The sequence below is a fragment of the Hylobates moloch genome, unplaced genomic scaffold (assembly GCF_009828535.3).
Source record: "Hylobates moloch isolate HMO894 unplaced genomic scaffold, HMol_V3 SCAFFOLD_9, whole genome shotgun sequence".
Taxonomy (NCBI): domain Eukaryota; kingdom Metazoa; phylum Chordata; class Mammalia; order Primates; family Hylobatidae; genus Hylobates; species Hylobates moloch.
The window spans coordinates 93,175,381-93,187,494 of record NW_026652284.1 but is presented as its reverse complement, the minus strand read 5'-3'; the positions used below and the strand labels follow the sequence as shown (position 1 = coordinate 93,187,494).

General features: G+C 30.3%; 1 protein-coding gene across 2 annotated transcripts in view; it reads left to right on the top strand.

The window, feature by feature from the left end:
- The window catches only part of CSMD3 (CUB and Sushi multiple domains 3), a 1,208,741-nt gene that overhangs the window by 452,121 nt on the left and 744,506 nt on the right, over positions 1-12,114 (top strand). Inside the window, exon 7 of one of the 2 annotated variants that reach the window (XM_032760295.2) lies at positions 3,537-3,848. The exons of the other annotated variant lie outside the window; for it this stretch is intronic. Within the exon in view, the coding sequence (XP_032616186.1) occupies positions 3,537-3,848 (312 nt within the window). The remainder of the gene's footprint in view (positions 1-3,536; positions 3,849-12,114) is intronic. 2 annotated transcript variants of the gene reach the window in all.

The following is a 12,114-nucleotide window of genomic DNA, read 5'->3' as shown; positions in this document are numbered from 1 at the left end:
ATATACATTTAACTGTGCTATCAGACAGTGATTGCATAATTGTGTAGCGTACTTAATTTTTTTCAAAAATGAAAGTAAAATATCCTTTTAACATTGGATAGCTATGTGTACATTTAATATTGAATTATTGCTATACATAATTCTAAGACTTTTTCCAGCATTGGCAATTACTTAATAAAATAGTTGTGTATTCAAAAATTTTGAGTATTTTTAAACTGTTAAGTAGTGAATTTTGACAATTTAAAAATCTGTGTTTCATACACTGCCAATTTAAAATATTACCAATATCAGTATTTCAAACCGTTAATATTAAAATAAAATGGTAAATGCAATATATGACATAACTGTATGGTAATGGATGACTTTATTACCTTAAAAAGGAGATCAGTGTTATTTCTTTATAGTTCCACTATATGTATCAAACATATCTAACTAAGTTTAGATGCATTTATACTTTCTGTAAGCATGAGATATATCCCTTTTTAATTCTACACAACTTTGAATATTCTAAGTAAATCTATTTTATACTAACAGATTAAACTTTTGTTTTGGAAATAATAACAAAAATTTTGAAGTAATTATTACTTATGCAACTTAATCTTCAGATTCCACACTTTTTCAAAGTGATGTTTTTGAAAGTTAAAACCAAAATTTTATGTTCCCCCTGCTTTGAAATTGCTCTTCATTCATGTCACTGTTTGAAATGCGACTTTTGCATGGTAAAAATTATAATCATATTCCATTTGTGAAATGTGTATTTTTATTATTGCTAATATGATTTTAGTCCTATTGAATTCATTCTTTATTATTTCTTCTGATGAATGTTTCTGGAGCATCTACTATGTGCCAGGCAATGTTCTAGGGGCTAGGGATTCAGCAGTGAAATCAATATACAAAAATTTTAGCCTTCAGGGAGCTTGCATCCCAGTATGGTGTGGAAAGAATATGAACACAATATATAAGTAAAACATAAGAACTGGTTAGTAAAATACCTGGCTGGAATACATATCTGGTTAGATTATCATTATTAAATAAATTCTGGGGTTTAATGCTTTGTTTCAACCTTAAACAGTGTCCCAAATTTAGGTTAAGGGAAGAGTACTGAATCATCATCACTGTTGGTGGGAAGTATAGCTCTTATGCTAAATATTTTAAAATTGGGACTGCTAGAAAGTCCTGGGTCTAGACATTACCAAAGACCAGTTCTAACTCCAAAATTTGGTCTGGAACTGTGTTTCTCCCTGGAGGTCTTCAAGAAAGTGAGTGTTTGGATTTGGTCTGCAGGTCTTGAGTGATTAGAGAAGCAGCCTAAGCCCCCTAAGCCTGTTCATAAGGATTATCTCAGATATACTGACTCAAATTCAAGGGATTATTTGAGATTGATCATAATGACTCTGATGGAATATGATAATTTAATCCATCCCTTTGGTAAAGGTAGGTGTGCTCAGACATGTGACATAGTATAAATTCCATTATTTCTTATAAATTTAGCTTATAATTACCAACATATGTTTATAGTTAATAGTTTCTTTTATTAAAATTAAACCTGAAAGTCTGAAAATTATGATGAGGTTATAAAAATATTAAAGCATTAGTTTTTACTCTGACTTCATATTCCTCTCAAAAATAAAAAAGGCTTAATTAAACTCTCTAGGAGAATAATCATATGGATCAGGTTTCATAGTAATGAGCACATGAGCTCATCATGATGTATGTAAGAAACTGTACATTTGTGATGTACAGTTACCATGAATTCAATTACTGTATTGTAGTAGTGCAAGCGCTATTGCTTAACCATGTGATTAAAAAATTATTATCAAATATTAGCTGACTAAATATTGCAACCTGATTTATATAACCAATGTGAACTTAGTAGATTCTGATCTATGAAATAGGTCACAAAACAACTTGGATAAATATTCAATAGAAGCTATCTGATTCATGCTTAAAAACATGAAAATATTTAAAATAATTTGATAATCATCATACCTCATTTACTTTTGGCTCTTTCAAAATACAAAAATCATTTAATACTTCTGAATTTCTACATCAAATTCAGATATGATGACTCAATCTGGAAGAATTAGGGGCAGAAATGGGCTTTTCTGTTTGCCTATGAGTGAGGGGCTCCAGGTTTGACTTACTTTCTTCCTTTTTGAATGTAAGGCAGAAAGCAGAATTATTAGTCTTACTAATCACCTGCCTACAGCACAAGAGGAAAATAAAAAAGGCAGAGTATTCTCAAACCATATTGACATTGCTTTTTTTTCTTTCAGAATGGTTAAAATATCCCTAGCATTTTTATCTAAAATATCTAAGTAAACATTGCCAACAGAATTTTGAAATGTTGAGAAGTGTATAAAAACATATACCACTCATTGGCTTTAGAAGATATTCAGAAGTTTTCCAACCGGGATCTGACTATGATTCCTAATGAGTAGCTGCAGCTCCAAAATTCAATAGTTTTTTTTGTTGCTGTTAAGGATTTTAGCTGTCAAGATCCTTTTAAACATACCCCCATTCAATTTCATGCTTCTATTATAAAGTTACTTTTTTCATTATATAAGTATTATGAACTACCAAGAACAACCTCCTTTAAAAAAAATTAAGTAAAATGAAAAAGCAAACTCTAATTTGACATTTTGAATACATACTTTTAAATTATTAAAAAATATTTAATTAGAATAAAAATGTGGTAATATTATACACACACACATGCGCACATATACACACTATGAAATGCTTATGAGATATTTAGAAATTCCCAACCAATAGTTAAAACTAGCGTTGTGTGAATTAAAGTTCCGTGCTGTATACTAAGAGTTAAGTTTCAACCACTTTCGAATTTCATAATTTGCTTAATTTTAATTAGTTCAGAATTGGTTAAACTAAAATATTACTTTAAAATAGTAAAAAGTATTAATTAATTTTTAAAAACTCGATAAATTCTAAGGTACTTAGCTCATGACAAATGAGGTTAAGAAAGACATTTTCATATAGTGGTTATTTTAGTGTCTCTTTTTTGCATCATTTGTTTTCATTTTGGCTTTGATTTTAAATTCTCTTTTCTTCACTTGCTCGTCTTAAAATAGAAAATTTTGATATTTTTCCCAGAAACTATGAAGAGATATGGCAGACTATTCAAAGCATACTTTTGAGAAAAGTGTGGTTACATAGTTACCCATTCCATCAAAACCTGACACTTGCCAGGCATTCGTTGCTAAAATTCATCTGTAGATTTTTTTAAAAGATTGATTCAGGGACACATAAAGGATTTACTCTTTTACCTGCTCTCTTCAATGTATTACAGTTAAAATGTGGTATATTTTGTGTGTATATCTATCCATAGGATGGTTGATAGAAACAAACCGACAGATGTAGTGCGCTTCAAAATTTACTCGTGTGTTTGTGTTTTGCCTCTTCATGTTGATTATCCTTAAGGTAATAGAAGAGAATATGATTGATTAAACTTATCAGAAAAAATAAACAAAATTTAAAAAGAAAAAGTTAGCATCTAGTGCTACTGTGTCCCACAGGTTCTTCTACATTGACCCACACTACCTCCACTGGTGAGTTAGAGGAGCATAACAGGACTACCACTGGTGCTATTGCTGTTGCTAGCACACCTGCAGATGTTACTGTATCCAGTGTTACAGCTGTCACCATCCATAGACTTTCCGAGGAACAGCGAGTGCAAGTTACGAGTCTCAGAAATTCAGGTCTGGACCCCAACACTTCCAAGGACGGGCTCTCTCCTCATCAAGCAGATACACAAAGTACCAGGAGAAGACCAAGACATGCTGAACAGATAGAAAGAACTAAAGAGCTTGCAGTTGTTACTCATAGAGGTATTGGATGTTATTTTACTTGTGCCCATTTAGTTACAGCCAAAGCTATATTTTGGTAATGATTCTAATTAGAGAATGAGCTGAAAGAGAGCCAAGATGTAGAAAGCAAAAGAAAAAGTTCAAAGTAGTTGAAAAATATGGATAGTTAACAGCCAAAACTGGAATAATTTGAAAGCATAGAAATTGAAATTTAAAAATAAGTCAAAGTGCAATGCAAATGTTGGAGGGGGAGGGGGTAAAAGTAGAACAGAAATCATTTATAAACAGGACAGTAAAAACAAGTACCAAATTCCTATTATTTATTCCATACCAGTTATGATGATGTTCACAAAACAGGAAAATAAAGTAGCCAGTTTTGATTAATAAGTGCGTATATTTACACATAGATGATTTATCCCATGTAGTAATTTTTAGCATTTGCATGATATTTTTATGTTATGCAAATGTTAGTTAGTACTTAAGAATATGTACAGTTTGATTGGGAAACATAGAAACATTATGTCTGGTGATCGGTTTACATAGCTTATTCTTTGCCTGACCCATATGATTGCATTGAAAGATTTCTCATTTTGAAAAGGTAACAGCTATTCATTGATTTTATGGCTCCAAAATTTAAGTATTCTTTAAATGTCTAATTTATTTTTAGAGAAAAATGGCATAAAACCACATCATACATTGGTAATTTTCTACTCAATTAATATAAGTCTACCTTTTACAAAATAAGGAAGTCTAGAAAACACATTTTTCTGTTACTTGGTGGCAAGTGTCATAGAGAAGTTTGGGAAAAAAATTCAATGCAGTATAAAAGAATAAAAAGTCTTTATTTATATCAATATATGTATCAGTAAGAACATTAATTAATTGAACATATTTCAAGTATAAAATATCTACTACATTTACAAGATATCAAAATATTTTCTCTAAACTGGCTATGGTTTTTGTAGTGTGATTAGGCATGGTTTATACATACCATGATTTAAGTAATGGGAAGCCATTCAATACTTAGAGCACAAGAAGGATAGAAATCAAGACATCTTTACATACATTAATTGAAAATCATACAAAAATATCTCAGAAGTTTGTTTCCATTAGAATTTGTACTGAAAGTACTTACTTTGATTCTCTTTAATGAGGCACATTCTAAAATGAATTTTTAACCTGTAATAGTCTTCTCAAAAAGATTAAATCAATATCACCTTGATTCTCTATTCACTTTCCTATTATAAATATTACCATTTATAAGAATATAGGGACCATGTTAAAATTTGTGATTTGCTCAATCAAGTAAACAGTTTTTGTCTTATTACCAGAAAATTTAAATAGGTAAAATTATATTAAAATGTTAAAAACTATTTTTTCATTTTCTTTGGAAAATTGCATGAGTTAATATTGGTAGGCTACCTAGAAATTATTTTATTACATATAGAAGGAGGATAATTTCTGACATAAGTTTTTTGTAAAACCAACTAATAATATAGTTTCTGCTTTAGCCAAAGTTTGCTGCCAAGTGGTGTGAGAAACTTTGTGGTTATAAATTAAAATTTTATATAACTTGGAACAATAATGCAGACTGAAAATAGAAAAGGTAATAGTCAACCATTAAATTAAGTTAAATACTTTTAAGGTGGTTCCATATAAAATGTTTAAGTTTCTTCAAGTAAATTTTAATTAAGCATCAAGAGTACTTCCCGGGTAGATTCCCAATCAGTGCTCAACCTTTCTCGTTATTATCATAAGCTCCCAGTGCTGTTAGAGAGATTGATACCTGTTTTACCTTTCCTCATATTCTTTACAAAATGGTGATTTTGAATTTAATATGCATTCAGTGGTGCCATGTACCTTGGAGATGTATTCCTCATTTATTTTTTAAATTAGAGGTAAAACATTATATGGAAAACATTTTTAATGTATTCATCATTATTGACAGTGACTTAAATTGTTATACTTTTATCGACTTTCTACTTTAATTCAAATTGGTTCTTCTGTTTCTTCTTCAATAACTTACTACTAGTTCAGTGATTTTGGTTTGCTACTTATCTATTATACTCTAGACACCATCTTAATATTATGGGTAAAAATATTCATCAATGTTAAGAGTAGAGGAAACCTATTATTCTATTGCTTAGTGTTTTCTAAAGTTCTCAAAATATAGCTATGCTCTTAGTTATGAAACTATCTTCTAAGACTTGATTACCAGCAGGTCCAAATTTCTAAACTGGAAATTGCTGACATCAAACCAGTATTATTTTTAAAATAATAATTTTGGCTCAGACACAATGCCTAAAATGCTTACTCAGTACCAGATTCTGTTCTAGAGGAAATAAAGATAAATGATGCATGTCCCCTTCCTGCAGGACATTGCAATAGAGTCGAGGACATAGAGAAACCCATTCTAGTGGTACAAGATAGATTTTGTAAAATGAATTCTGATCAAAGTACCAAAGAAGTTATAGTGTGTATGCAGAGAGTGAGTCTTTTAAGTTACTTTTTCAATGAGTTGGAAAACAACCCAAAACCAATTGCTTAATTTTTTTAGATATTTCAGAAAACAATCTTATTCCTCTAATCTATTATCCACAATATAGTTAAAATGAACTTTTACAAATAAAAATCCAGTCATATAACACTACTCTTTTAAAGCTTTCAGTGATTTATCAGTGCTCTTAAGAATAAAGCAGAGACTTGGTGATGATCCACGGGAAACTGCATGATCTGACTTTTTCATATTTCCAAATTCATCTCATGTAACTCTCACAATCACTGTATTATTTTGCAAAACACAATTTATTTTAATTAGCCAAACATTGTATTCTTTTCTCCGTAAAGATACTCTGAGAAGCTAATCCTTGTTCCTTTTAACCACATAATTCTAATTTCCTTTCCAAGATTTAGCTTAAATTGTTACCTCTAGGAAGGTTAGATATTCCTCTTATAACTTGCCATTGCAGCTTGCATTTGTAATTATCAGCCCTATAAATTTTCCTGTAAAATTTAAGCTCTCTGAGGATAAGGAGTGGGTGGGTTTTATTCATGCTGCATTTTCAGTACTTAGTACAGTTTCTGACCAATAGATATTGTTTAAAAAATAGTTGTCAAACGAATGAACAAGTGTTTATAATTTCACTTGCTAGAAAATTCACTTAAATTACTTAAAGGCTTGAAATTACCTTCTTCAAGATAATGAAATCTCTACATATTTCAGTATTAAAGATAACTACATTTTGTCACAGTTATGATATCAGTTTTTTTAAATAAAGGCAACAACATTTTCATTAATCCATAATAATATATTGCTTTTATTGTATTACTAGTTCAAAATTCACAAAATGGAACTGATATAAAGGTCTTGCTTTTAGCCCTTGGATGATTATAAAATCAAAATAATTTTATAATTAACCATTAGCAAACTATAAAGTCAAAAATATCCTATGAAAAAATAGTCTAATTAATATTATTTTGTTGAAGTTAATTACAGTGTAAAACATAAATTTAAGAGATTACTACAGCATAGGTCCATTTGATGTCTGCAAGTTCATGCTATTTTGCAGTACGTGATAATTTAATATTTTTAATTTTTTAATTCACATTCCAGTTAAACTTTTAGTTTTATAATGTCTTTTGATCATTAATGGTTCCCAGTTTATCTGTTTTCATAAACTGGGGCATGTATTAAAAATTGACATCAATATTATTATGAACACATTAAAACATGGATTACACACAGTATTTTGTACTTGATGTGTGTAGACTAATCTATGTGTTAAGTGAATTAACACATAGATAAATAAACTCACTATAACTATTTTATTTAAATAACAACTGTAAAATTAATGAATAATCTGGAAAAACTTGAAATATTTCTCAAAGATATTTTCAGTTCTTTATAGGGTACCATTCCAATTAATTTTCCTATTGTACTATAGTTAAAACATCAATAATTTAAATTATCTTAAAATTTTTATTTTCTACTTTTTCTCAGTAACATAAAATTATTTCCAATCTCCTCCACTTGAAGATTCTTTGGACGTTGAGATAAAAAGAAGCAAAAGAGGAAGAAAATAAATAATGTTGGTTTAGGGCTCTTAAAAATGCATATTAACACCACACCACGCTTTGCTGTATTAGTGTCCAATAGTCCTCAAAATGAGAACTTAATATTTTTGACTGAATTTTAGTCCACCTTTGCAAACTACTATGTGTGAGAGTTTGTTCAGGTCAAATGAACAATTATAGCTAAAATTTTATATTTGCAAAGTAGTTTTTATAGTATCATAATATTATATCAGGGCTATTATAAGCATTAAACATAGTAATGATTGGAAGTGCCATAAACTCTTAGGTATTTTCTCCCAATGGAAAGATAAAAAAGCATTGCTTACTATCAACTTTGAGTTTTGGTCAAAGAACTAGGCTGAGACTATACTTTGCCCCTTGTTAGCTTTATGATCTTGAGCAATAAGTTCAATTCCCAAAGTCACAACTTCTCAGTAGCTGAGAACACCTACATCATAGGATGCTTGTTATTTTCATTTTATTCACAAAATATGTTTTAGTTCTTATGATGTGCATGACATTGTATTGGATAGCAGGTATATGAGAATGAACAATACAATCTATGCTATAGTCTACGTAACTTTAAATAAAAAGAAGAATCACAAATTTATTATGAGAAACACTTGCATAGAAGTATTTTTGAAATGTTACTGAATTACAGTAGAGGGACTGACAACCTCTAAATATGAGTCAAAGAGGGCTGCTCAGAGAATATTTGAACTAATTATTGAAAGATGAGGCCAGGCGCGGTGGCCCACGCCTGTAATCCCAGCACTTTGGGAGGCTGAGACGGGTGGATAACGAGGTCAGTAGATTGAGACCATCCTGGCTTACACGGTGAAACTCCGTCTCTACTAAAAATATAAAAAATTAGCCGGGCGTGGTGGCGGGCGCCTGTAGTCCCAGCTACTCCGGAGGCTGAGGCAGGAGAATAGCGTGAACCCGGGAGGCAGAGCTTGCAGTGAGCCGAGATCGCGCCACTGCACTCCAGCCTGAGCGACAGAGAGAGGCTCCATATAAAAAAGAAAAGAAAAGAAAAGAAAGCTGAATAAATGTCTGAAACTAGTAAATTATATTTATGTCACTAAGACCCATTCAAAATGGTTTGAGTGGGTATTTAGGCTGAATAGAAATATTAGTCTGTAACAAAAATAAATAAGTTGTTTTGTTTGAAGGAAGACATACATTAATATAAATAAGCTTAAAAATAATTGGCTTTTTATTTACAAAATATCCAGATGTTTAAAATTAGATAACATATATCTAGTGACATTTGTAAATTCATCAGAATAATTTGCTGCCTTAGCTATAATATCTCTTTTGATATAATTTATTTATTTATTTTTTTTTTGAGAGGGAGTCTCGCTCTGTCGCCCAAGCTGGAGTGCAGTGGCACGATCTCGGCTCACTGCAAGCTTCGCCTCCCGGGTTCATGCCATATTTAAGTTAATATTTAACTTACAATATCTCTTTCAATACTCCCTAAACCCTAAAGCTCAATATTATAGCCTTAAGAATTTACCTAACATTGACTTGAAAACAGAAGAACCTATGTAATGATATGATTTTAGAAACAATAAGTAAATTTTCCTGGATTTCTAGAATTATCTATTTTAGAATTAGATGGGAATTTACAGATTATCTAGTACAATATCATTATTTTGTAGAGAAAATTATGGCCTGGCAGAGACTGTATATAAACCCAGTCTTAGACTAGTATTGATAGTCGTAGACTAGTATTGATTCATTCAGGATTCATTTAATGTCTGATTATGTGGTCTTTCATTAAGTGATGTTAAAGTTGAAATAGCATAGATTATAAGCACAATTGGGTATCCTTTCTCAAGGAGTTATTTGTCATATTTTATTATGTTAAATAATAATTAAGATGTGTTTTACTCCACCGTATTTTGCTTTAGCATTGCTTTTCTTGAAGGCTTTAGTAGAATTATATTTCTATTATTATTTTTTCAATATGTGGACAAGTCCTATTAGCTGTTAAAGAGCAGTCTTGATAGTTGCTGTTTTTAAGTACAAAATTTGGATATATTCTTCTGGGAACGTTTTCATATACACATATAATAATTATTAATTATTTTTTATTTGACTTCCCAATGGGAATTTAACTTAGATAACTACAACACCTTATGGAATTAAATATATGTGTTATGAGGTTTTTATAGACATTACTACTGTTTATTTTGACCTAGTATAGTCAATGATGCCACAGTACATTTAATGCTAATGATCATATCAGTAGGATATTACTTTGGTTAATAAGGTTACATGAAATTATGTTGAATTGAGCTTGAATATGATGTAGACTTTCCTCCTCCAAAACTAGAGCTTAAAAGAAACTCTAGTTTAACAGTTTTTAAACAAGTACATTATTTATTATTCTTAGGTTTAAGGTAAGAATGGTTAATTCAGCATAAAACGTTTATTTTAGGTGAGCAATTTTAATCCAAAGAAGCAGGAATTTTTTATTGTTACCATAATTTATATTGTTTTCAAGTAAGCTCATCTGAATATTTATAAGGCTCAACAGAAATAAGAAAACAGCAAACAATCATACAGATTTAATATTCACATTAAATTACCAGTTTATGTCAGAACATTACTATGTCACAAATTTGATTCAAGAACTGGTGTAACACTCTTTTACATCAAAAACTGCATGTGTGAAAGTAACAGTTTTTAGGTGCCTATTATGTGCCCATCACTAATAGGCTATATTATTATGCATAAAATATATTTTAAATGTTTTCAAGTGTTTGCAAGCAACTAAAACTGTTTTCAAATATTCTATTAAGAATTTTATAAAGTATAAATTTCTAAATCTAAAACATGTTGTTTTTAAAATCTTAATAAGCATTATCACAATGAGGGAGTTAGTTTATGAGTAGTCATGTAAATATATTTTTATGGATACTAATGTATGCCCAGCAAGTAATCAATTATCAGGGTTTTATTGTACATCTTATCTTTCACTGAGCATGTGATGAATTCAAAAGTATATTGCATAGTCTTTATTCCCAAAGAAAAAGTTGTAGAGATTAGATTACAGAGAAAAATTATAGGTCAATTATAAGAGAAAGAATTACCACAGAATGAGTATGGCATGTGAGGAAGGATGAGATAAAACTGGCTTCAAATGCTTGATACGTTGTTTTGTGTAAGAGAGATTAAATCTGTCCTCTGGCATAGGTTGTAGAATTTAATGTATGGAACCATAAGACAGTGCAAAGCAGTTTATTATAAAGAAGACTGATTTAACATTCAGTTTTTTTTTTTCAAATATAGATTGTGTGCTACTGGAAGCAGTGAATTTTCAGACATTCAAGCATAGGTTGTAATCTACAAAGTGGGTATTTAGAAATCAATAAAGAATCAATTAAGTATTAATAATATGATTGCTACTGTCCATTTTAATCCTAAAAGTCTATGATTCTATAGAGAAATATTATATATTAATTAATGTATTTACCATCACTTTATATTCCCTACTGGTGCTGAGCTGACATGTACTTATTTTAATGATTATTTATAGCCAGTGTAAAAACAAACATAGAAGTGGCCAATGCTACCATCAAGGAATTTAGAGATTAACAATCTACTTATCTCATTAAATGTAAAATCAGCCACATGTACATTTTTTTTCTGGGCCCAATGCCCACATCTATGCCTTAAATTGAAAAGCTTCTTTATTTGGAGGTCCAGTCCTAGCTGTTGTTTTAGGCAGTGTTATTTCTAACAGATGACAGTGCTATTCTTATTCTCTTCACTACCACATTCTACTATGTATTTATTCACTCATTTTTCTTTATACTTTCTTTTTATTTTTTTCTTTCTGTTTTTCTTTTTTCTCTTTATTTCTTTTCAGTTTTCTTCTGTTCTATCTTATTTTCTTTTAATTTTTTTTTCTCTCTCACAAATATCCACTGAGTGCCAAGCTGTCTTCCAGTTGCTGGGTATACAGTATTGAACAAAACTTAGTAGACCCTGCTTTTTTGAACTTATATTCAAGTGAGGAAGAAAAAGACAATAAACAAGTAAATAATTGTCTGATGGTAATAAGGGCTGTGCAGAAAATCAAAACAGGCTATATGATAGATGGATTGCTGCCTTAGTTTGGATGGTAATTAAAGGCCTCTTTGGGGAGTTAAAACTTAAAATGAGACCCAAATAACAGAAAGCAGACAGAGATGCTCTT